This window comes from Embiotoca jacksoni, unplaced genomic scaffold (genome assembly GCF_022577435.1).
Source record: "Embiotoca jacksoni isolate LCO1_2020_lvr unplaced genomic scaffold, fEmbJac1.0.p SCAF_32, whole genome shotgun sequence".
NCBI classification, from domain to species: domain Eukaryota; kingdom Metazoa; phylum Chordata; class Actinopteri; family Embiotocidae; genus Embiotoca; species Embiotoca jacksoni.
Window position 1 is genome coordinate 2868160 of NW_027185384.1, and position 25827 is coordinate 2893986.

The 25827-nt window shown below is 41.3% G+C and overlaps 2 protein-coding genes across 2 annotated transcripts; one reads left to right on the forward strand and one right to left on the reverse strand.

Annotated features, from left to right (window-relative positions):
- Nucleotides 1-456: 456 nt before the first annotated feature.
- On the forward strand, nt 457-7572 carry pax4 (paired box 4). The gene is made up of 7 exons (XM_069164709.1): nt 457-484; nt 683-813; nt 992-1207; nt 1297-1375; nt 1897-1979; nt 2070-2121; nt 7547-7572. The coding sequence occupies exons 1-7, from the start codon at nt 457-459 to the stop codon at nt 7570-7572; spliced, it is 615 nt and encodes a 204-aa protein (XP_069020810.1).
- A 1497-nt stretch (nt 7573-9069) lies between these two features.
- Nucleotides 9070-24401, reverse strand: hgfa (hepatocyte growth factor a). The gene is given in 18 exon segments (XM_069164710.1): nt 9070-9246; nt 9636-9769; nt 9886-9992; nt 10302-10439; nt 10925-10999; nt 11098-11206; nt 11417-11449; nt 12467-12606; nt 13730-13823; nt 14979-15112; nt 15305-15476; nt 17561-17679; nt 17871-17991; nt 18151-18293; nt 22208-22322; nt 22981-23093; nt 23285-23447; nt 24362-24401. Coding segments are annotated over 18 exon segments (2127 nt in total).
- Nucleotides 24402-25827: the final 1426 nt, after the last annotated feature.

Sequence of the window (25827 nt, forward strand, 5' to 3'; positions counted from 1 at the left end):
TATAAAGTCTGATGAATCTATCGAAAACAAATTCCCATCACTCAATCTGTCTATCCTCTTCTGCAGATTGCTAAAATTAAAATACTGGAGATTTATTTTGAAAATCCATGAAACAAGTAAAAGCACAATTGGAATTAAAACTAGAATATTTGTATTTGTAAAGAGATTTTGGCAGCACAGACATCAATCTATAGTCGTCAATATAAAGCCCACATTCACTTCAAAGCAATATTGACATTTCAGGAAACAGGCCACCACGTCATGTTGAGGTCCGCAGGCCCATAAATTTTCGGCTGGAGGGTGTGATTCCTCTCACTGTCTTTCATCAGAGATGCGTGGAGTTGCCTGGGAAATCTAACTTTTTCACTTTGCAGTCCAAGGTTGTTTTTCCCGGGAACATTAAGCTACCACAGTTTTTGTTTTCAGTTTCATCATCAAGGCTGGGAGCGAGCAGAGATGTGCGGAACAAACATTGATCTGCAAAGTAAAGGTTAAATTTACGATTTTATTATGCACTTTAAGTCAATTATTTAGTTTTAAAACACCTAATTGTTGTAAAGACTGTTGCGTAATAAGCATATATTAAATACGAACGACAGTAAATGTTTTAGAAGCATTTTCTTTTACGGTAAGTGATCAATTTAAAGAACAATTTAAACAGTATAGGCTGTGTTATGATAAGGTGGTGGAAGTCTCAACCAGCTAGGAGGAATGTTTCTCAACGGCAGACCTCTCCCTGAATCCAAGAGAAGGAAAATGATTGAACTGGCCTCGGAGGGAGTCCGTCCAAGTCAGATCTCCAGGATACTCAGGGTACGCACCACCCAAGTGGCACAAATATGTGCAGAAACTCTTTTTTGGGCTTCAAACTAAGTGTCTTGGCTTTCAGTGAAAGAATATTCTATTCTATTATTTACACTAATAGAGCATTCTCAATTAATTACAAATAATTAATGACGTTTAATGAAGTGGAACCCACTGCGTATTTTAGGTGTCCAACGGGTGCGTCAGTAAAATCCTGAGCCGCTACCGCCGCACAGGACTCCTCGAGCCCAAAACCATTGGAGGGAGTCGCCCTCGACTTTTTACCCCCGGTGTCATCGCCACAATCATCCAGTGCAAAAGGGAAAATCCAACAATATTCGCCTGGGAAATTCGAAAACGGCTCACAGCGGCGCGGATATGCAAAGCATCCAAAGTTCCCAGCGTAAGTCAGGATGAAATGCAATTTCGTTTTCATGACACTGAAAATGTTTCCGCTTTTGACAGTACTTTTTGCACACTGTGTCCTGCAAGGTGTCGTCTATAAATAGGATTTTAAGAAAGATCCACTTGGACCACGGACCGTTGTGCATGGAGGTCAGGACAGAGCAGGGTGAGTCCCCTGAAAGGGTCACAGAGTGAGTGCAAATGAGGAGAAACGATGAAGAACCTGTTATCGCCAACATATAACCAATATAAGGAACACAGTCTGATTTGAATATGTAGTCTATTCCAAATAACCTAATTTGATCTTTTACAAAAGTTTCTATTGCTACACCTGTTCTATTCTGACAACACAAACAAAAAGAGCAGTTCACATGGGTTTAACAAGCTTAGCATCCTTGGACAAAACATTTTTTAGCAAGCTGGGGTAATTTGTGTGTTTGCATGCACACAGATTTTTATTCTCTAGTTCAAGAAGAAATGAACGAGCGGGATATGTTTGAGACAGCGTGCAGTCCTGACCACAAATCTAAAGGTGTCCAGCACAGAAACCGCACTACCTTTACTCCGGAGCAGAGCAGAGCACTTGAGCAAGGTAGCGTAAAAATCCCATGTTTCAGACCAGCTCAATGCAGCATTTATTTTACACTCAAGTTAAAAGAAGTTAAATATTTCTATCTCCCCAATCAGAATTCTCTCACTGCCAGTATGCTGATATGTACACGAGAGAAAAACTGTCTGCTGAAATTAAAGTTCCAGAGGACACCATCAAGGTAAACGTATCTCTTTTTAGCATCGAAATCTTCATTCATATTCACGCTTTTCATCTTTCTGTTCTTAAGATGTCTTTCTGTCTCTTAAAGGTCTGGTTTTCAAACAGACGGGCTAAATGGAGGAGGGAAGCCAAGCAGAGAAGTAACACACAAAGTAAGTGTATGTGTGCGTGTGTGGGCGTGTACTTGTATTACTTGTGTTGTGGGCACAAAAAGCAAGTCAGGGTTAGAATTAGTTTATATTTCGGGGTTAATCAGGCAGTGATGACGGTCAGGGAAGGTCTGGTAGAAATTATTGCAAGTCAATATAATGTCCTCGGAGGTCAGGGAAACACGACTGTGTGTGGGCTTGCTTCTATATCCCGGTGGGGACTTAAACCTGAATGAACACCAACCCACGGGGACTCGTGTCACTGTGGGGACAAAAATTGAGGTCGAGTCGGTAAAGTCTGCTTCTCAAGAGTTTAGACTTGGTTTTAGGATTGGACTTAGATTTAGGTTAGGGTTAGGCCTTTAGTTGTGATGGTTAAGGTCAGGGTAAGGGGCAGGAGATTGTCAATGAGTTGTCCCCACAGGGATAGTAAGACAGGCGTGAGCCGGGGTTTGGGTATATTTAGGTTTAGGTTAAGGTGAGGGTTAAACAAGTAGTAATCATGATTCAGCAGGGTGTTATGCCAAAAACTGTGATACACCTGTCAATCCGACGTTACTTATGTAAAATTACTTATTTTAGCTTAACCATGATCTTTTTACAACCCTAACCAATTCATTTTTAGTGCCTAACCCGAAAGCCACCTTACTTTTCCCTTCAGCACACGTCCATCCACAACTCACAACTAACGTACGTATTTCTCTGTAACAGCCACAGACTTTCAGAAGCAAAGAGATTTTGTTCCTGTGAATCCAACAATGCTAAACAGCTTCACATCCCAACAGGTATACTATGAACCAGTAAACTTTACAGCCCCTTAAAATGTATGACAAGAAGTGATGTGGTCCCACGAGAACCTGTTGGTTTCTGCCAAAGTTACAAGTTTGGTTGTTTTGCAGGAGATCTCTCGAGTTCCGTCTTTTAAGCAACATTTGAATCAAAATCTGGTGACAGTTTTCTGGTTTCCTGATCTCTGTCAATCAAACCTGATCAAACTGCCCCCCAAACAGCCCCGATGAAGCAGATAGTTGACTTTTAAACACTTAATAAATAATGTGCTTTTTAAAAAAAAAAAAAAATCTAAATATACATAAAAAGCTTTTGGTTTCTCATAGATGACTGAAACATAGTATATAATCATATTTCTACTATGTTTGTGCTGATTTGAAGGCAACAAGAGGGTCAAGAATCGACTGTGAAAACTCTCTCTACAGCACAGCTACCAGGAAGTTACAAAATGACTTCTACTTCCCAACAGAAACAGGTGAGATCCTGTAGAAATCTCTTTGATCAAATCAGTGTATTTGGTTGTCTCAGAGTTGTGTGATTATCCAGAGCAAAAAATGCATTAAAAAAACAAAAAAACAAAAACGTATCTTGATTTTGTCCACAATTTCTCTCCATACGTATTTTGCCTGCACTATTTGTCCTGCTCCAGCTTTGATTCTTCTTCTTTTCTTTCCCAGTTTTTATAATTACATCACTATGTATGTATTAATTTATTAAACATAAAGTAGATTGTTGTTTTTACAGGTGAATTGCTCGTGGAGATGATGTACAATTTCCACACAAATATATACGATAGGAGAATGAATAATGGTGTAGATGTTGGGTAAATCCTTGTGTCTAATTGGCTGTTGCTGCTTGGAGCATACATATGCTTACTCATGACCCATCATTCTTAAATGTTGTTCCTACACTTAGCTGTCAGTTCTAGTAAATCACTTTATAAATGCGTCTTCCTCTTCATTTTTGGTAACTAATTTGTAACTGTTAGACTTTAAAGCAACCAAACTAATAATTTCATTTTTTTAAATTCTGATTTACAGGTATGAGGAATTCTGATAGTCTGACATCCATCTCCATCCCGCCCTCATTCGTCCATCAACCTTGTGACACTGTGACCCAGAGGATACAAAAAACTCCTCTGGATCTCCACAGAGATAGACTCACTTTCCCACTGCTTCACCATCCCACGGACACGAGGACCACCCTCCAATTAGAGACAATAAGAGCAGACTGTCCTGTGACTCAACAATGGAACCAGCAGCCTTTTACTTGGCGACAGTTTCAATCAAGCGAGAGGTTTCTGTTCGGCCAGGATGTGAGTCCACATCGCTACCTGGACTAAAAGTGAGCCCACATTTTGTGAGGGACACGTTGTGGCCAGTAGAGGGAGACAAAGGATTGGAGTTGCAATCTTTACCTCGGACACTCATTTGATCTCAAACATACTGGAGCTTCACTCATCACCCTCTCTGAACTCTTGAAATGACAATAATTAGAAGTAACACAAATTCATATCTTGAGCCTTGAAAGGAAGAAATTCTTGTTGTAATCTTTGGTCACATCAGACAATTAAATTCATCCACTAAACCCATTTGTGAAGAAGTTAAATCAACTTTATAAGACATTAAGTGCTGAATACAACCGGATAGATAAGATGGTAAATGAGCTTTTTTTGAAGTGATGTTTTATTGATGCACATTTCCAGGAAATAAAATGTTATATGCCAAGGTGTGATGAAGCTGGTAATTCCTCTGCTCTCCTCAAAAGGTTGCAGGTTTTATTGGGTACATTTAGTGCTAATAGAGAATATTAAAAGAAAAATGTTATTTGAGCATAACATTAGGTGGATGCTCTGCCGTGTATCTGGTCAGGGATCAGGTTTGAGGACTCTGCTGACTGCAACATAAATCATCGCTCCATGGATCATTTAAGGTTACCACGGGATGATATGGATGTTATCTCTTTTATAGTCCTGGGCTTGCTGTTTGTTTAAGTGCAGAAGGAGGTTAAGGCAACACTCCAAGATTTTCTGTCCAGGGAAAGGCCAGTGGGAGAATCTATAAAAGTTTGACTTCAAAAAGTCTAAACATGACCTGATATCTGCTCTGCTCGGTATCAGTTTTTATGACTGCGACAGGGCAGAGGCATTGAGTTCCTTTGTATCCCTTTACTGCAGAGAAGAGACAGTAAGACTCGCAGTTTCTTGATAATTGGTCACAGGGGGGAAAGCTTGGGATCAGAATGCAAACAGCTCGGTCAGCAGTGTGGAAGTGGCCCACTGGCAAAATGAACCCCGTTGGAATATAACGCTGTGAAGCCAGATGGGTCGATGACATCTCCACGAGTCTGTTTGTGCTGCGATCTCTGCAGCAAATGGCTTTCTGAGCTGATTCCGTTTTATTATTGAAACGTCCATCAATCCTACAGAAACTGAGGCCAACTTTGACATAACTTGAAATGGTCAGGGAGGTTACAAACTGTGGTGGAAAGACACTGCATACATTTACTCAAGTATTGTACTAAGATATTTTACTTAAGTATTTCTGTCTCATGCTACTTTATACCACGTTTCACAGGCAATTACACCTTTTATTTACTACACTGCATTTGTTTGGCAGTTACACCAAACTGATTACTTCACAGATTAGGATTTTGCAATGAAAATAACTCATCTGCTTCACTGACAAAATGAAAAAGTTTTTTTTTTTACATGGATTGTGTCCATTGTACCCAGTTGTTTCCAGCCTTTTTGACGGTCAGCAGCTCCTCTTTAGTTTTGTATGATTGGAGAAATATAATAGGAATGCAGATTTGTGTAGTAGAACTGAATTTTTTTTTGGTCCTATTAACACGCAATCCTTATATTTATAAAAGTTCAAATTTAAAGTTAAAGTTAAAACTAGCTCCCTGTTGTCCTGCATCACTATTTAGAATATAATAATTGTATGCATATATAATAATATATCAGTCACAGGGCCCATTTTTCTGTGAACTGTGCAGTTTCTTTTTCATACTTTGTGTAATATTTGTTACTTTTACTCAAATTTTAAATGTAATGATTTTACTTGTGTCGGATATTGTTGCATTTCTCCTCTTATTTGAATAAAAGATCTGAACACCACTAATTACCCAACACACCTTTTTTTTTTCCCCCTAAATGATTTGACACAAATATTAATATTGAGCAATAAAACGTTTCCTGAAAAAGATATCCAAGTTCAACTGGACCTCACTTGAATCTGCGATGTCCAGATTTGTTTCCCAAATGTTCCCTCCGACATGCTATTATTTATCTCTTTTACGGGTTGCGTGGATGACATCTGCTGCTGCAGACACTTCACAATATTTATTATACACCAGAATGTGCTTCTCTGACTGATAGTCACTAAACTGTCGAAAAATGGAGTAAACAGACCTACAGAGTGTGTGTGGCATCTGCCTGACTACATATTACACAGAAAGGAAATGTCAAGTTGTTTATTAAAATAGGAATAATACAAAGGCTACAAAATCCAGAAATCGATATAAAACAACGCACTAAAACAAAATAGCAGCTGTTATATTTAAAGTTATACAAACATATAAACAGAAGGATCGTGAAATAAAAATACTTACATATGATATTTACAAAAATTACAAATTGTAATTTACAGAATGTAGGACACTATTTACATAAAGGTTAATTAAATAACAGTTACAACTGTTGACATGGAGACTGATCGATTAACTTTACAATTATATGAGCCGCCGTGTAGCGAAGAATATTTGGAATTTGGTTTGAGCTCTTAAATCACCTTTAATAAAGTTTGCTTCCTTTAAACTGCCTCTTCACAGACATTCACTTCAGTTGTAAACTGTTCAAGACTATTCGAGGATTACATTTACACTATGAGACGGTTCATAACGTTAAAGGAAGTATTGCGAACCCTGATGATTCACTCGCTGGTGAGAATGTGAAATCTGTTGTCTTAAAGTCTGATGTATTAATATTGTTGCTTTATTGTTACTCGGCTGTACCATACGATATTCAGAGCAGTCATCTTAGATCTGAGAATTCAGATTTCATGTTTCGATTTACTCATAACAAGCACCAGTAAAAAAGAAATCTATATTAGTATAGTATTCTTGCCACATTAAGAAAGAAATGAGGAAAAATGTTTATTTTTTTTTTATTTTTTTTTTTAAAGAATACGATAATTTAATTATCAGTGCCAGACATACAGCATTTCAACTTCATTGTCAAAATGCAAAATCAAAAATAAACTTCCTCCCCTTATTTTTTTTCTCATTAAAGTGGCACTAACGCTCTATCATAGCAATCAGATGCTTCCAAGTGAAACATATATTTACTTTTCATCAGTAAATGTTGTTGAAAGGATTATAAATCATTTTCATAACCGACATGGATCAATAGCCAATGATTGTAATAATTGTTTCTCATTGATAGGCTTCACAGCTGATTTGGTTTATTTTTCTTTATATATTGTATTAGAATACTGATAATATCTAACAATAATATTAGCATTTTCTATATTTTTCATGCCTTGACGAGCTTTTGTTTTAGTTTGTACAGCTGATGCATGTTTAACTTTCACTTGCTTGTTAAATGCCCCTGTCTGAAAACCAGGGCAGAATGATAGGAACTTCGCCTGAAACGTCATCAATTAAAGATGTTTGGCCTCGTGAGGTTATATTGTATATTGTGCTATCTGTGTGGCTGTTGCACAAGAGACTTACACCTCAGTCATTTTCAGGTCTGTAATTCTCGGAATAAAGAAACTGCAGTCTAATTATCACATCTAATTCTGTTTCATTTTTGAACAATGTCTTCTGCTAATTAAAAAATAAATATACATCACTACAAGCTACCAGTCTCTTTAAATATCAAACACAAGAAGCCAATCTGACATGTGAACCGAAAATATCCCAGATCTATAAGACCTATATTATCTTACAGCACGGCAGAAACATAATAAATCCGCAGGTATGTACCCACGCAGTCACTTTTCATGAAACAAACAAAAAAAAAAAGTATAAAATATCCTACTGACCACACACAGCCCGCCAGGGGCCACAGTTCCCTCCAAACGGAGACCAAATAGCCATGTTATATTTGGCATGGCTCTTCTCTCTCATGCTACAAATATTAGCATAAGATTTGGAGCAGTTTGCTCAGTCCAACTTAGACCCTCCCACAGGGAAACTAACAGTTACAGCTAACTGGGGAAAAGGTAGTTCAGCTACTGCACACAATTAGCACTGCCTGGTTTGCCAGGTTTGCTGCAGTTGGCTTTTCAAGCAGCAAAAGTCCAGTCTACATACTTAAATACAGGCATATCTGAAGCCAAGTTTGAATCTTTGCTGGACAGATTTAGATTTACAGACTGACTGGCTTCATTACTATTTTCTCATTCGGACCTTTATTATCTATGTAATGTAACAGTGACTTTATCATGACATTTTCACGCTTATATTTACCTCCTTTTTGGTATTCCCATAGTTTTTAGTTGTTTTTATACTTGTTAAGTTTCCTAAAATCTGACTTTTGTACATTTGTTGACTTGAAGGAACATTTCTGTCTGTCCACATCACTTGTGTTAAAGGTAAAAAAAAGATTTGTGGTCCAGTTCAACACATAAAAAAAAAAAAAAAAAAAAAAAAAAAGTAATAAAATCCCAGTCAAAGACAGTTACCTTCAGTGGTAACTGCCAAGGAATTGGGTTCAAGTATATTCCAGGAGATAATACTGAATCACAAGAGTCATTGTCTTTGTTTGCATGGCTTCAGAAGCTCTGAACATGTCAAAATACGATTAGGTCGCGTCCATGTGCCAAGACTTTGTTTGTAAGAATTCGATTAAGGCTAACTAACAAGATCTCCTCTTCGGCAAAGGGGAAGAACTCGGTGAAATTCCATTTGGTACGTCCAGTCTTCAGTAACTAGTCTCCGTCCTCTTCATAAAAATTCAAGCCCAAGATCCCAAAATGGCCACTTTCCATATTTCCTATAACTTTGTTTCTCCCCCGCGGTCCACATCGGAGAGCTCTTGGAAGTTTTTTGTCCCTCCTTGCCACCCCCTCCACCCCCGCCCCCTCTCCTCTCGCAGGCTATGGTACAGTCCTGTGTTTGTTTTTCGTTTTTTTTAAACCATCAGTTCCTCTACAAACTGGGGTACAGTTTGAACACTTTGTATATCCACTCAGAGTAGAAAGCCACGTTAACGAACAGCGCAGGCTGCGACGAGGCACATTTCGTCCTTTGGATGCTCACGCCGATTATGACTTTGCGCTCGTGTTCCTGGCAAACCAACGGACCCCCATTGTCTTTCTGCAAGAAAATAGTGTATAAAGAAGCTGCACATTATTCAATATAATTATGCTGCACTGTATGTGTTCAAGGTAAACCAAACACAAAATGTCTAAAACATGGACAGAATGCTTAAAAGATCAGTTCACCCACATTATAAAAACATATTTTTTACCAATTTACCACTTTTAATACTGTCCTAATTAAAACATCTGCTGCCACCTAAATGAAATGTTTTTACATAAAAAAAAGAAAAGTCCCAGTTAGTAAAGAAATCTACGAACTTTGATGTCAACCATTTTCAACGGGACTATTTTTTTCCAGTAGAAAATAGGTATTTGTTATTTGGGTGAAATGACCCTTGAAATTCTGTGCATTCACATTTCATGATACAGACTTATGATCCTTACATCACATACACCTTCTCCTCTCCTGCCGCCAGCACATATCCTGCTATCCCCGGCGTCCCCTTTGATTTGCGAGCACATGTCGTTGTTGACCATCGGCATGGTTACGGTGTTCAGCGCTTCATCGTACCCGGTATCTGAAAAAAGAGAGGGATGTGAAAGCTGTGAGGGGTCAGTGTTACGGGAATCCCTTTGTTTGAATGAGCATGAACATAAAAAAGTGGTTTGACATATGGGTGGTAGAAGGCAGTACTTTTGGTTTCCCCCCATCCATACATGGTGCAGTTGGTGCCTTCGGTGATGCGACACTCTTTTACAGGGAGATGAATGGTGGAGGCACCCTCAGACACAGGGGCAGGACTAGAAGTAACATGAATGGTCATGAATCATAGCCAATAAATACAGTATGCAGACAAATAAATGGCTCTTATTTTGTTCCTTTTAAGAAAAAAAACAAAACAGTGTAGCAAAACTAAAAAATTGCTAAAATCTGGACATTTTTAAAGTAATGAAAACAGGCTTTCATGCTTTTCGAAGCCCAAGCTTTAACCAAGTTACACACATAATAGTATGATACAAAAAAATGGAATATTCTTTTGTATCCCTGGTTTATGCTCTAACATTAGGAGCTTATATTGATGTAGACCTAGCGAATAGTTGAGTACTTACTCAGCTAGTTTCAACATAACCAGATTGGATCCTTCTGGGCCACAGATGAGGCGAGAGATGCGTAGCCTCGGGTGGTTTGAAGACTCATTGAGGTGTCGCAGACCGACCTGCACGCTGTAATCCCTGAGATCTGGAACACTGACAACCACAAGGATCAGTGTAAGACAGATGCCTTTAGTATCTTTGCCGCTGAAGAGAACACGAGTGCAATGTTTACAGCAACCTTACTTTTAAACACTACTAACAATGTACAGTAATCACTGTTACTGAATGGGATACAGTTAGTCAGACTAGCTACTAAAACTCTTAACGTGTACATCAATTTTAAACACAGTATGACGTACAATTTCTCCAAAAACAACCACGATTAAATGTTAACAGTCATATTTGGTAAAAATCCTTTTCATATTGCAAACATGCAAAGAGTCAAGGCAAAAAAAAAAATCAAGAAAAAAAAAAATCAACGTCTCAAGCAACCTTTGGTTTGCTTGAGACATTGCTAAAGAGATTGGGTACTGTTCAGTAAAGTCACTGCTGCAGATGAGAGGGATATACATTAACTGGCTCTATAAGGAAATGCATAAGTAAAGGTAAAAGTAAAGGTAAGAATGTCGAGAGGATACCAGGAGGTGAAGCACTGCTGGTCTGTCAAAACCCAGTTTTCTCTGATCAGTGAGCCGCCACACAAATGAACCCTCCTAAGAAAATTTGGGAAGATCATCTTTTTCATTACAGTGCATTACATAAAGGTGGATAAAGGTCATTCTGAAAAGCACAAAGAAATAAAATGACTTACTCTCTTTGGATGCTTACAACCCAGCTGCCATCGGTACCTCGCACTTGATGGCCTCCAACTATTCTGGTGTTTATATGCACAAAGCATGATATCTTGGGCCTAGTTAGACCTAAACAAAGAGATATATTTGATACTGTACATTAGACGGATGTATTTTCTGAAAACTTCAAAAGCCAACCATGAAATATGATTTGTTTAGTCAGGTAAATGACAACAGGAGGACTTGATAGAAGAAGTTAGATGTAAAAGGGAGGAGATCAGAGATAAGAAGACGGATGGAGGAGGATGAGGTTGGTGAAAGCCAGAAAAGGACACTCACTGTTTGGTTGAGGAGCCACCGTAACTAATTCACCTGATAGGAGTAAAGCAGAGGCCGACAGTGAGTAGAGACCCCACAGCAGCAGGGAATAATTCAGACCACTGACCATACGTTGACACACAAAGCATGAAACCTCAGTGAAAACGACAAGCTCTTATAAAGACTTATCTCTGTATCGTCGTTGGAGGCTATAACAGCAAGCAACCACAGCAAATAAATTTTCCCAAGACCTCAAAAACTTCACGGGAGACATGTTTCACATTATGAAAATTATTATACAGCCATTCGAAAGAGGCTCTTCACTGCGGCCAGATTGAAACCAGCCAAAGAAAATGTCGGGTCCGGCGGCACAAGTGTGCGTTTTCTCAAATAAAAGGATGGCAGCATCTGTTTTCTGTTTGAACGTCGTGTATTCGCACAGCTTCGCTCAAAACCACAGCTAACAGATTACGTAAACCACCAGGCAAGATGACATTTTAGTTGAAGACAACAAAGGCAGCGAAGCTAAATCACAAGTGTTATTGTATTGCACGACACCCACACACCAAAACAGTCTTCTTACATGCCCTCCCAGACGTCCTGCTTGCACAGTTTGTGGCTAATGAAATTTCAACATGTGTGCTAAGCGTAAAGGAAACACATTATCTTCAGTCCCCCTCACTTTGACAACAAGCTTCTCGTCCTTCAAAGGCAGCCATTTTTGGACTACTGAACAACACTTCTGACCTGCTTCTGAAAGACCATCTAATGTTTAACAGCTGGTTAGCTTAGCTTAGATTAATGACTGCAAATAGGCTGGAAAATAGCAAGCCTGGCTCTATGTCAGCTGGCAACAAAATATACCTACAAGCGCCTTTAAATGTTACTACTTAGCTCGTCATATGTCGCCTGTTTAGTCTGCACATGTTGTATATTTACAGGTGAGTCTGAGCTAACCTAAGCTGCTGCACGGCAGATGCATCGTTCATCGGCCTTCTGCTTTGTTGAACTCGCACGTGTCTGCTTACAGAGAAGAACATTGAAGGATATATGCTTATTCAAGTCACTCACAGTGCTTCAGTTTGCAGTAGTCCCAGGCCAAGCGGTTGTTTGGGTTGGTGTAACACCAGGGGCCGTGCTTGTCCCGGTCTGGGTTCCGGCAGTAGTTCTTCTCCAGCCCTACATTGGATACTGTAGAGTGAGAATCCCCACTGTAAAACACACAAATACAGATTCTCATATTCCACTTGTTATTTTGCTCACAGTGTTTCAGAACTAACACCGGGTCACGTCTTATAAAGAACACAATTGCATGTTGGGAGTCGTGTGCTCGCCGTCACGCGCATACAGAACGAGCGCACTGTAAGCGACCACGGTATGCCTGGAAAGTCTGATTCCAATAGTGCAATGAATCCTCTGCATATGCACAGAGCCCGTAGAAGGAAACGCAGAGTTTTGCGAAGAGTGCTCATGGGAGTATGAAAGTATGCAGTCTAAGCATTCAGCGGGGCTCAGACCAACAGGAGCCACATCCTCCATTGGGGCGATTTGGTCGTGCTCTCGATTGGTAGGAATTCACATCTAATCGTGTGTCTTTTTGCAATGTTCCACTTGGCTCTACGAGACTTAAACGTAATCTCCTCAGATATCCAAAATATCCCTGAAAAGCAATTACTATCGAGGAGTTTAGACACACACATAATGCTAAGCGATGGGCAACAATTTGTCAGGGAGTGAAGATAATTCCACTTCCCAGGAGAATGTTAAACAAGCTGTAGCTCTCTGCAATTTTTTCCTGGGGTGACCCTTGACCTTGAGCAGGGTAGACTTGCTGGCTGCAGACAATGCGAGGGAGCTGATTGGCTTTGATCTGCTTTCCTCAGAAAGCACTTCCTGGGGTCAGGGGTCGGCTCTGGAACATGTCCATCTGTCTCTGCCATTTTGGCTTTTAAGATTCCTGTAAATTAAGTAATTGACTTGAGCATGAAGTAACAGTGGTGGAGTGGGCAACCTTTCCGTCAGGATGAGTCACTCGGAGAGCACCCCAGGGTTTCCTCTCGTCAGTTAGATGAATAATAATTGGACCTCGTATTGACCCCTGAGGAACCCCTGATTTCCTCTCGCTGTTTGTTTTCACTGCTTAGCTTCATTCGGATGAAAACGATTTTCACAAGGCAATTGGAGCTAAGTTGTCAACAAACACTCATCAAGTGAGCTGAGAGGAATGTCAGTCTCTCTAGGAAACAGAGTTTCACAGCACAGCTGAAGCTCAGCGGGGGGTTAGCGAAAGGAGCAACACAACAAAATTCTTCGGAGAATTAATCACTTTGTTACCTGTTGATGTGATGGGACCAGTCTGCACAGGGAATCCCCGATCGAGTTGTGGATAAAGTGCCTCGGTACATCTCTCCATTGTCTTCAAAACACTCTGAGGAAGAACAGGATACAGTTATTTCAGACCTCCTTGTTAGATATTCCCAGGAGTGCTAAGAATTACCGAGCTCCTTAAACACCTAAATATCTTCGGCATACTCAGAAACACACATTCATGCAGTCACAGAGACAAAAAAAAAAAAATGATTTGGGTGTATACTTCTCCTTTTGATTAGGATCAATTTGGTGTTAAGGGACCCCCGTGTAACTGGCGGTTCTCAAATATAACAGAATATTTAAGCCTTGCTACGTCTGTTCTTAAACAGAACCAGGAGAGGGCCTGTTGTAACTAACCGGCTGGCTGTTTTTTTTTTTTAACATGTGTGGCCTTCTGAAATGTAAAGCAGAGAAACATGGGAAATGACAGCGAGCACTGTTGCCAGAGTCTGGTGTTTTTGTTCTTCTGTGAAATGGCATTCATTGGGCAGCACGTCGCCATATGGCACAGTCCTACGAGCGCAATGCAGAAAGTGTCGGGATAATTCCACATCGCAAAAACACGACAAGTCTTTTCGAGCATCTGTTGGTCAGTATTTAGATCTCATGATTCAAGAAGCAACATGGACATTTTTTTTTTAGTAGCTGACAGCATGCTTTCAATTTGTTGGAAGTTTGGCACATACAAAAGGCTCTGGTAGTTTGACAATTTAGGGAAATATGCTTTTCTACTTTGTTGCTGAGAGTTTGATGAGGGAATTGCTACCACTCTGAAGACTAAAGAAGAGCTTTAGAGGGAAACAGCTGAAGGTAACAAAATCTGCACTTCTATATTACCACTTCATCGCTCATTTGTTCGATCCACATAAAAAATGGAACATAGACGTTGTGGCTTTAAGGTATGTGCCAGACTGTTTCTTGACTGTGAGCTTTAACTACGACAAGACTCTAACTTGTTCTCACGCTGCAGTTTTTGAATGGACAAAACAAACCAAAACAACATGCAAATTGTGATGAATTTTGAAATGTTTTTATAGGCTCGCTGTTTTCCTCTTTTCCCACTCTTTGTGCTAAGCTAACAGGTGACTAGCTGTCGCTACATCGTGCTACGGCATAAATATTAAACCTCTCCTCTAACTCTTGAAAAAAAAAAAAAAATAAGCGCGATGCCCAAAACACTGAAGTATTTCTTTAAAACTGAAAAGTAATTTACCTATTTTTTGTGTGGCCTCAGCATCACATCTGGGGATGTGGGTGCAGTTGGCTATCCTCTGATTAGGGTCTGTAGTGAAGCACCATGGGTAATCTGCCCCATCAGGGTTACGGCAGTAATTCTCTCTAAGATCTCTGTAACACACACACAAACTACAATTTAAATGATGGTGCTGATGACTGTTATTTTAAAGCAAAGCTAATGAACATTACGCTTCCTTCAGACATTTTAACAGTCAAATGCACAAAATGGACAAATGATCTCCTTAACACTGCAGAGAAAGCTGAATCCGAGCTGCCGGCCACCATGAAACAAGCATTACTCACTTGCATTTGAAGTTCTGAGGAAGAAAGGAGTGGTTATGAGGGAACTGAGAGTCCCAGCGCTGACACGTCACACCCTCTGGAGTGACATTCATCGTGCCTCGGTAATCTGTGCCCTTATCCTGGACACAGGACGTCGTTCCGTTGACGTCAGAGTCCTCACTGGGGTCTGAGTCTGCGAGAGAAAATGTGTAATCGTGAGTTAGAAGCACAAAGGACAAAGGGGAAAGTCACTAAGGAAAGTCAGGTGCAGAAAGTGAAGGGCAGGAATGAGGGAGGAAGAGAAAGAAGGAGATATTAATCCCCAGAAGAATGTGTCATGTTTAACCGAGAGATAGATGATCAAAAACAGTAGCACTCCCCCCCTTCGCTTACATTGCGATAGGAAACTTTCTGTGTATTCATAACACCGGTGCCCCACATTCTTGCACGTAGGGACATCCACAAGTTATTTAACTTGCTGACAGCACACACCAGCATTGTTACTGTCACAAGAAAACCCTGAAGTCGGTTCTTATTTGTACCTTTGCTGCTAAATTAAACATGAAATTCTTCTTCTGGTGAATTTGTTTATTGCAAGGCCAACAAAACATATCACATCAGCCAAGTCTGATTCGGGCAACTTTATCCACCGGCAAACTATTCCAAACATCTTCAGATGGAATTCTGCTTTTCAGCAGTGCAGCGGCAGCGGCACACAGGGAGCGACTTCTCCCCTCCGGATTTCTGTCTCTGTTTCTTTAGCCTTTGACAAATGAGATGGGAGAAGATGGAGGAGGAAAGGGAATGTTTTGAGGCAGAAACGAGAAAGGCGGGTGGAAAAGAGGGATTCTTTGGCTTGATGTAATGCATGCCAGTGTCTGTGTGTGCACTAGTGCAGCACAGGTCAGTGGTTTTTATCTTTGTGAGGGCAGGCAGTGAGGGATACACACATCTGGACAAATGCAGATCATCCGCCCTCACTGTAAATCATGACCTGCACTGCAAAGTACATGTGTGTACGTGTCTGACAGAGACAAAGAGAGATGCTCTGTGTGTTTGTGACTGTGCGTGTGGGAATATTTCATTGTGCAGCCTCCAATCCTGCAAAAAGAAAAAAAAGAAAAAGAAAAACCTCTCCAGTGGCGTAACCTCTTTTTGGTCCTCATTATTTTCCTTTTCACTCCGTCTTTTACATTACATATGAAGGCAAATGTTATCTAAACTAAACTAAGTCTCTCTGCCAGTTGTAACATGAGTCAAGTGGAGTCATTATTATTCTATCCCCTTACAGGACATTACTCAAACAAATTTACATACAGTAGTAATGAATGACTGATAGATGTGTAACCAATGATGATTTATCTGTGGTTTTGTCCCTAGTAATAGTACAAAATCGCATCTCAATTTCTAAGAATACATGGCGATATCTTCATTTCATTTTCTCGTAAAACACGATTTTCCGAAAGATATTGCCCTTTGTGGTGTTGTGATGGTGGTGTTTGGCTCAAAATCTCCCATTGCTGCTCAGTACGGTTGAGTTCTGGTGACTGCACAGGCCACAGCACATCATTTTTATTTTCATCAAACCATTCATGGTCCCCTGGGCTCTGTAAGAAATCCTCTGCAATTGTATAGCTCTTTTTTTCAAATTTTTCACGACTTAAAAACAATGTTCACACCACTAAAACAACTATTAGACCATGCGATGCTGATGGCAGGCCCTTTGGTACAGTAGGCTCTATTGTAATCCTCCGCTTTAAAGCCGTGCGCGGCCTCTGTAAACCATTCGAGGCTCTCTGAAGACGGGCCCTCCCGTTTTACAAACAAACCTATTTACTCTTCCTCGTTGAGGTTGAAAGATTGGAGGCCAAACACCACATGAAACACTCAGCCGGATAAACAAAAGACTCTGCAGGGGAGAAGGGGAGCTTTTTTTTTTTTTCCACAATTGACCACAACTAACCCAAAACCACCAAAATCCTGTAAGTAACAAATCCCCCGGCACATTTAAACAACACGCTGGTGGTGCAAAACCGCTATCTGTCTGTCCAAAAACCAAGGCATTCTCAAAGCTATGACCACTTCTCCATCCTAAATAGATTCCTGACTGTGTGAGACATGTTGTAATAAGGTTGTAACGGTAATAGATGTTGAGAAAAACTACCATCAGAGTCAGAAATCAGAGTAAAACACCAATTTGGTTGTCCGTTAATTTGTTTGAAGACTGTCCACAAAGCTCCAGCTCCAGATTTGAGTACACACACAGATTGGTCTTACCACACACAGTGATGTTACAGTACTCCCACGGAGTTTTATGATCCATGGTGTAGCACCAGGGACGGAGACGATTATCTGGGTTGCGACAGTAGTTGTCCTTTAAACCTTTGTGACGATACCTGAAAAAGGAAAAGGGACACAGGATACAGGGGAAAAGAGGAAAAGAAAAAAAAAAGCAGAGATAAAGGTAAGTCATAACAACTGGTGAGGTCTACCTCTCTCGAGGATTAGCGTCATTTATGTAAGCATCTGTCTTGGGTGTGTGCTGGTGTTGTCCGTGGGAAAGATTACTGCGTGATTTGCAGCTTACTTTTTGGGCTGGAAGTGGTGTTTGTGAGGCCTCGCCGAGTCCCATCTCTGGCACTCCCTGCCGCTCTCTGTATGGTCCATTTCGCCCCGGTAGTCCTCCCCGTTACACGTCATGCAGACGTCTGTCAACACACAAACAGCAGTTATAAAAAAAAACAACGTCTTTTCTCTACTAAAGAATACAAACAAAACGTAGGACACCGATTAAAAGCTGAATTGCCTGTCGGTTTTTGCTTTATTTTGTCTGACTCTTTGTCTGATGGTATTTAGCAGGATCTCACCCTCTGAACACTGTGGTATGCCGCACTCCTCAGCTCGTACGTTGGGGTCTGTGGTGTAGCACCACGGACCACCAGGATCGTTGTTGGGATTCCGACAGAAGTTCTCCCTCAGGTCCTGCGTCGGGAACCTCTCTGGATAAAACCTACAGGGAGGCAGCAGACAGGCATTATTGAAAGTGTTAGCTGATACTGTGAGCTGTATAAATAAATCTCCGGGAGTACTTGCACACTTGGCTGCCCCAGCTAGTGCATACAGTCCCGTACCTGCCAGCTAGTGCTTGAATAACAAACCAAATAAATTCAAAGGGGCATTTACATAAAGATGTAAGCCTCTGTGTAATGCTAGTGCCTACCGCAAGACCAGGTTTCATTTTAAATCCTGCAATGACAAGTCATCGCAATCGTATGCAAAGAAAGTAATCAATACGCTTCTCCTTTGCAGGTTTGCACCTTTTGCATGATCGCCTTTCTGAGTCCAAGCATATCCCCCCCAGTTCCCTGAAGTGTGAAGCAGCCAGACTGTCACAGCACAGTAACCACCAACAGCACAGAACAAGGCTATGGACCACTTGGAGCAGCCCAAGCGGGTCCTTTGCTGGCAGCTGTTAAACCTAATCCTTCTCTGTCAACTGCTACATCTCGTCAGTGTGAGCGAGACTGTAAGAAGAAGAACCTGGCTTGTACAACCACATGTTGTAGCAAAGAGAAGCAGCATGGGATCCCCCCGCACTAAATGGACATCTTCTGTCATGGCGGGATGGCAAAAAAAAGCTGGCATGTCAGCACCCCACTGATCCTTGCCGACCCCCCCCCCCCCCTCCATCTAGGGAGACAGTGAGGGAAGACAGAAGAGGAAAATTTGGGGTGTAGATGTCGGGTGAAATGAAACAAGTGACTGTCCAAAGCAGCAAAATATTTAGAAAAGATAGCATAGTGGACTGAGAAAAAAACAAAGAAAAAAGAAAAAGAGTCCATCTACCCTTCAGCAGCTTGTCTGAACACTCTACCTCAGGCAGTGACTCTTGAAAGGGGTTGAGTCTACTCCGCTCTCCCCTCCGTGCCCGGGGGGGCTTACGCAAGGTTTCTACAGTAATGCACAACATCATTCAGCCCCAAGGTGGAAGAAATCTCAGGCAGCTAACTCAGAAAGACCCTCCAACCATGTAGTCATATGTGTCATAATATACCAGGGTTAGGTCTGACAGCGATGTTTCACTTATGCATGTAGCTAAAACAAAACACTTGTTCCCCTCCAAATGCAGCACTCTGCCAAAGGGCCAAAACTCACATCTGTTGTGTGTAACTTACAAGCTCAATAGACTGGAGTTCTATCCTAATACAATATCCTTAATTTATAAATGGAATTACAAAGTTCTTCACTTTGCAAAAAAAAAAAAAAAAAAAAAAAAAGCCTGCATCTGGTGAGACTCTGTAAAAAAAGGCCGCAGCTAGGGAACAAGTTAACCGTAATGATGTTGTGCTAACAGATGTTGGCCAGTTATTCATCTCCGTGCCAAAGTGCGTTCCCATCGGAGCACAGGCAGACACTGTGCACACATGCCTCGCTCTCTGGGCCGACCAAACATATTGGCTGGATTTTGGACGTTGCTAAAGATGAAATCTGGACCTGAAGTAACGGCTGTGAAATGTCTCGCAGTACATACACCTGGTGGAGTGAACATCATGCTGCAAACACGATAGCGTCCAAAGATTCCGAGATTATAGCAAGGACTCCAAGACTGTATGAATTCTAATAAATGAGGAATCACTGCGGCACTGTCGTTTTCATAGACTGCATATGAAAATAGACGTCGATTTCGGGTCTCAAAAGTGAAGCCACGCAGAAATGCCTTTAAGTGCAATACCACTGGGGGCCGCTAGGGGCTGCCTCCAAAAAGAATTCTGGCTCCGATAGACTTCAATTCAAAAAGGGTTCATTTCTTTCATAAAATACAAAGTCAATATATTTCTTTCCTAAATAATAATGGTCACATTGGCTAAATTAATTTCTTCTGATTAGTGTTCTGGTGCTTCTTCTGACAATAATCCCGTAACAAATTCGAGAATAGGCCTTAAAGAGAAGTATGTTTTGGGGGCGTGTCTGGTTTAATTGACACTCAGTTTCTGGTAGTGTGGGTGGATTCTCAGTCCGATCCACCCCTCACTCCTCCCCAGATCCGCCTTGTCCAAACATGGTCACTTCTGGCACCAAAACACCAAAATGGCAACAACCAAAATGCCAGATTCAAGATTTCAAAATGACAGTTCAGTTGGTAAATTCAGTCTATTGAATATGAAGTTACAGTCCCAGGATGGTTAGCTTAGCTTAGCTCGGTCAGGCTGGCTCTGTCCAACTCTAACAAAATCTAAAGTTCACTAATTAACAATCAATCCTTGTTTCCAATCCTCCTGCTGATCTAAGCTAACTATATGACCTGACTAATTCATGTTACTGTACAGGTAAATTGGTGCTTGAAAGTTTGTGAACACTTTAGAATGTTTGGCATAAATATGATCAGATTTTTACACGAGTCCAAAAAGTAGATAAAGAGAACCTAATTAAACAAATGAGACCAACATATTATGCTTACTCATTCATCGATAGAGTGAAATGATTCCATATTAAATGTCTGTAAGTGGAAGAAGTAAATAAACCTCACACTTACTATTCTCCAAACGTCAAATCTTTTTTCTTTAACACACCAAATCAAAGCTGCAGGGGTGTGTTTCTGCAGCTGAGAGTGCTGTCTGACTTTCCAGTAGAAATGTGTAGGAAAACAAAAGAACGTCCCAAAGGGAAAAGATAAATGACTGCAATGTTATCTATTATTATTAATATGAAGAGAAATGTTCCGTTCCAATCTCCACGCTTGGCTGGGCATCAATACACACTTCTTTCAGAGGTCTAAATATAGACAACAGGTGGAAGTCCCATTCCTGGAAGGGAACCTCCTGAGAAATCACCCCTACCCCACGGCGAGCGGTCAAGCATGAAAATAATAGTTACCTGAAAGTCAAATGGTGCGTGGTTCATTATGCTGGTAATTCTCAAACAGCGGGACAGTCCCATGTTAGGTAACCCCATGGTGGCACTAAATCTCCCTTAAGTAAAGCTCCCTCTGACCCTTCGAAAGTTTAAAGTTGCTGACAAGTCCGAACGATAGAAAAACTGCCGTATCCGAGAAGAGGACTGGGGCCGTGTGTCAAATAAACAATGACAAAGGATTCCCAATGTGAACAACTGCTTCTGGAAAGTGATGAGGGGGCTCGGGGAAGGACTGCGGGGACCAACACAGCAGTCTGTTTTAATTGCCGGGAATCACCGAACCTGTATTTTCTCTCCGTATGCTTTGTGAGCTCAGCTGGACATCAGACAGAACATGACTTCAGTCTATAAATCTTTTTACGCCTTCTTTCTTTCATTCGACCTCCCTTCTATTTTTCACTCTGCACCTCCTCAAACTCTTATTACTCCGTCTCCCCGACGCCCCCCCCCGCCTCCCCGCCGCTGTTAAAATATCTTGTGACTAATGAGCACCGCTAATGAGCTGCTGGCACAGAATCACTGATCTTAGCCTAGCCGGAGCTGAGAGAAAACATCTTTGGGATACACCTGATGGCCTACAGTGCTGCAAAGAAAAAAACTCATCGGGGAGGACAGCCCTGCATGTGTTGAAAGAAATCTGACTTAACTCTGGATAAACGTTCAACTGTCTCCGAGCCTCTACCTTCCTTTAACCCCCGGGGTGCAAGGGGATGAACTGAGCCACGATAAATCAAGCGCTGAGGCCTGTTCAGTATCAGACACAGAGAAATAGAGAAGGAGCATCCAGGAAGGTGGTGGAAGCCTGAAGGTTAGAGATGCGAGCTTTGAAGGCTGTTGGTTCACGAATCTGGTAGAGAACGATTATCACAATCTTGACCTGAAAAGCAACCACAGGTGGACCGCTGGGCAAGGCTCTGCACATCAAGGTGACCAGTGACTCTTATAAACACACTCCATTCTCAAATAGAAATGCTTTGTGTTGATGTTCTCAGTTAGGAGGAGAGAACTTACGTGTGCTCATTGATGTTATTATCTGACCACGCTTGGCAAGTGATGTTTGACTTCGTCCAAGACTTCCTCCCTCTGTAGTTGTCCTTGGTGCCGATGATGCACTCCCTTATATAATCTAAGTGAGAGCAAAGGCATGAAAAAAAAACAAAAAAAAAACATCAATTTGTGTTCTTGCTTTGATCCAAGTTGTCCATGTGTACTCGTTGTGTGCCAATTTACACAGAATTTAGCCGATTAAACGTTGATTTGCGCTCGCTGCCTCAGCCACCTGGAATATATTTTCCCATGTATGGTCAGAGAAACTTTTTTTTACAGCGCACATTTTGTGTGTCCCAGTTTGTGTGTTGTTCCCAAAACAAACAGCTCCCTGAGGTTCATTAAATGTCACTGAGGGGAGTTTTTGTAAATTTTGCAATAGATTCTAAAGTGCAAGATTCCACAGCTTGAGCTCAAGGAAACTTTTGCGCTCTGACTGTAAACAATGATTTTTTTTTTGTTTACACTGCACTTAAGATCTTCTACGTGTTTATGCATGCGACTCTCCCCACCGGAGTGATGAAACGGCAGGGTGGGGAGACTGGTTACTTTTATTGTGTCAACAAAGACACCAAAAGATCTTAAAAACTGAGGAGCTGACGCAAGGGGCTTAATCTCCAACAAAACGATTTGCCTGTGCAAATCCCTCTCTGCACCTGAATGTTCTCCTGAGAAAAACACTGGAGTGCATTGAGGCACATTTAAAAGACTTTGCCTCTAAAATGTATGACATTTACCTTTTTTTTCATACAAAGTAAAGTTGATGTTGGCCTGCTTCTGCACACCATGGGTGAAACGGTCAAAAGGAAGCAAGTGGCATTTCCTGTTGTGCCTCTGAAAGTTGAAAGCCCTGTAGAAAACACACGGGAAGTAGTTGGGAGATGAGCTAGTGATAAACAATCAAAATATGTAATAGTGATAAACAATCAAAATATGTAAATAGTATGACTCAACACAGAAGGAGAGGAGGAGGGAGGGTAAAGTGGCCGTGAAGGAACCACGTGCCGGACTTCAGAGAAACAGAAAGAGAGCGTAACTCACCTGCAGTTGACGTTTTTCTTGACCTTCTTGCATTTGCGGGCGCAGTGTTCCTGGGAGCTGCTGTTTCGCACCAACGTGGGCTGAGGACACTCTGTGCAAACCAGCATGTGGCTCTCCGTCTTTTCATACTTTTGTAATAACTGGTGAGACTTTCTGCAGCAACCTGCAGGACAAGAGGACACAATATGAGATGATGCACATTGCCATCAAAGTTGCAAATGGATTTTTATCCAGCTTGTGGAAGTGGAAACAGACAATGTGGAAGTGGAAACAGAGGAACAGGCTACAAATATGAATGATCATGTCTGCCAAAGTCCATATAATTAAAGCCAAATTGAATGGATATACTCCTCTGTTGTCAGTAGACAGTATTTTTATTCTCTACATGACCAAATCTGCAATCATTTCGCTGTCTTAAGCCCAATGATGTAATTTCTTGCAAGTCTTAACATCACTTTCCTTCCCAACTCTGCCGTCCATCCCATATTGTGTGAATACTGCATAGGTTCTCCTGCAACAACTAAATTAACCAATGGTCAGCTCTTTGAAAGTTGATTCTTTGACCGTTGTTATGTTGCTGTTCTGTATGAGGTGCAATCAAAAATTTCAGAAACCGTTCCTTTTGCAGGGAGCAATAACTTTTAAGAGTAAGTATTCCAAGTTACGTCGCTTTATCAACATCAACACCTGCGTGCTATGCGTTTTTGTCACCACCGGCACATGAACATTTGTGATTTCACCATGGTTCTGAAATTTGAGCTGATGGCACAAATCAAATTCTATGTCAAACCTGGGAACTCGCCAGAGACCCATGAAATGCTTCAGAAAACCTGCGACAATGAAGCAATGAGTCGGGTGAAATGTTCTGAGCAGTAATCACATTTCAAGAGGGGCAGAACATCACTGTCCAAGTCGTGTCAGGTCAGGAGAACAACCAAGAGAATGCAAGTGATTATCTTTAACATTCACTGGGTAGTGCATCGTGAATTCATCTCCCAGCGTCAGTTTTGTCATCAGTTCATCAGTTCTACTGTGATGTTCAGAGATGCCTGAAGAAAATCATTCAGTGCAAATTACCTGAACAAAGCGGCACAATGGCCTTCGGGTTCTCCAACATTGACAACGTTTCTTGCTCTCAACAACACAATCGTAGCTTCCCATCACGCCTTCTTACTAGATTTGTCTCCTTGTGACTCCTTTTTGTTGCCTAAAATGAAGTTTAAGCTAAAAGGTCACCGTTTTTGACAAGCGCGAATCGCAGATGGTGCTTGACGCACTTTACAGAAAATTATTTCCAGGGAGTGTTCCAAGCGTGGAGGGAGCACTGGGAACAGTGTATTTAATGGCATTTGGCTCAACAAAAAAAAAAAATCAAGAGCATCCTGGTTTGGTTTGGGCAGGGATTCTCGGTTGCACATTGCATCAACATTACCAAAGCGTCATACATCACTCAAACACTGGAAGACATGGGCCAACGTTTCGCTGCTGCTGTCGAAGGAGCGGGAAACGAAGAGGATCTTGTTGAACAGCACGAGGTCGGAACACTGGTTTCAGCGTGTTGCCATGAAGGAGGCGGAGGAAAAATGAAACCGTTCCACTGTCGTACACAGAAGTGGGTGGCCAGCGTTTCATGAAAGCATCCTTCAAATACAGTTTGCTTCAAGCCCCGTGTTTGTTGTTTGGCATGTCAGCGTCCACCCTGCTGACACACGCTGAAGCATTTTGAGCTTAAACCCTTCCAAACTAGATGAGGTAGCAGGTAGCAAAGTTTACGTGTCAGAAAAGCCGCAAGTATGAAACGTGTCGAGGATCAAAGCCCAGCTCAAAATTTCCCCCACCAGTCCGGCTTCAAACCGAAGGCAGCTGAAAGATGCAGATCGGGTGCTGAACTGTGAGGACAGCCAAGAGAGCAGAATGACGTCTGTCAACAGGCTGACACGCTGCAGTGCCTCAACTAGAGCTTTGATGCTCATGAAAACATATCTCATATTTTATTGCTTTCAGAAGGAGCCTGAAATCAGCTTTTTCCTACAGTTTTTCATACTCTGTGCCATAGATCCATGTTATTGGAGAAAAAAAAAAATGAATAGACATCCCTGATTCCTACAGAAACCTGTTTCAAAATCTTGCTTTCTGTAACAGTGTCCCCCGAAGTCCTGCTGTTTAACGACTTTTAGTTTATTCCTTTTCATTTTAGGCAACAAGGGTGACATTTATATTTTTGGGGAATAAAACAAGATGCAATCAGAATTCTTGTTTGCCAGGAAAACTTTGATATTACTCATAATTTCTACTGAACAATAACGTTTTATGTATCAAATTTTAGTCCCTCAGCTGTTGGCACTCACACATACTGGAAAACATATACAGTATGTGTGGAAAAATGGGAAACTGTCGGAGGTGCAAAAGGGTACATTATAATTCATGCTTTATTTATAGGCCCTTGTTGAAAGCCATTTCTTCGGAGAAGGTACATCAAAAGAGAATTCTATCATTGTAAAGATGTGGCATAATGTATGAGAACAAACTGGGTTCAAAAGCGG

Excerpts from the sequence above, each read along its gene's own strand:
- pax4 (XM_069164709.1), top strand. The coding sequence starts at position 457 with ATGTGCGGAACAAACATTGATCTGCAAA. Across the intron at positions 485-682 it reads AACAAACATTGATCTGCAAA|GTGGTGGAAGTCTCAACCAG; the intron begins GTAAAGGTTAAA and ends TGTTATGATAAG. Across the intron at positions 1,980-2,069 it reads TTCCAGAGGACACCATCAAG|GTCTGGTTTTCAAACAGACG; the intron begins GTAAACGTATCT and ends TGTCTCTTAAAG.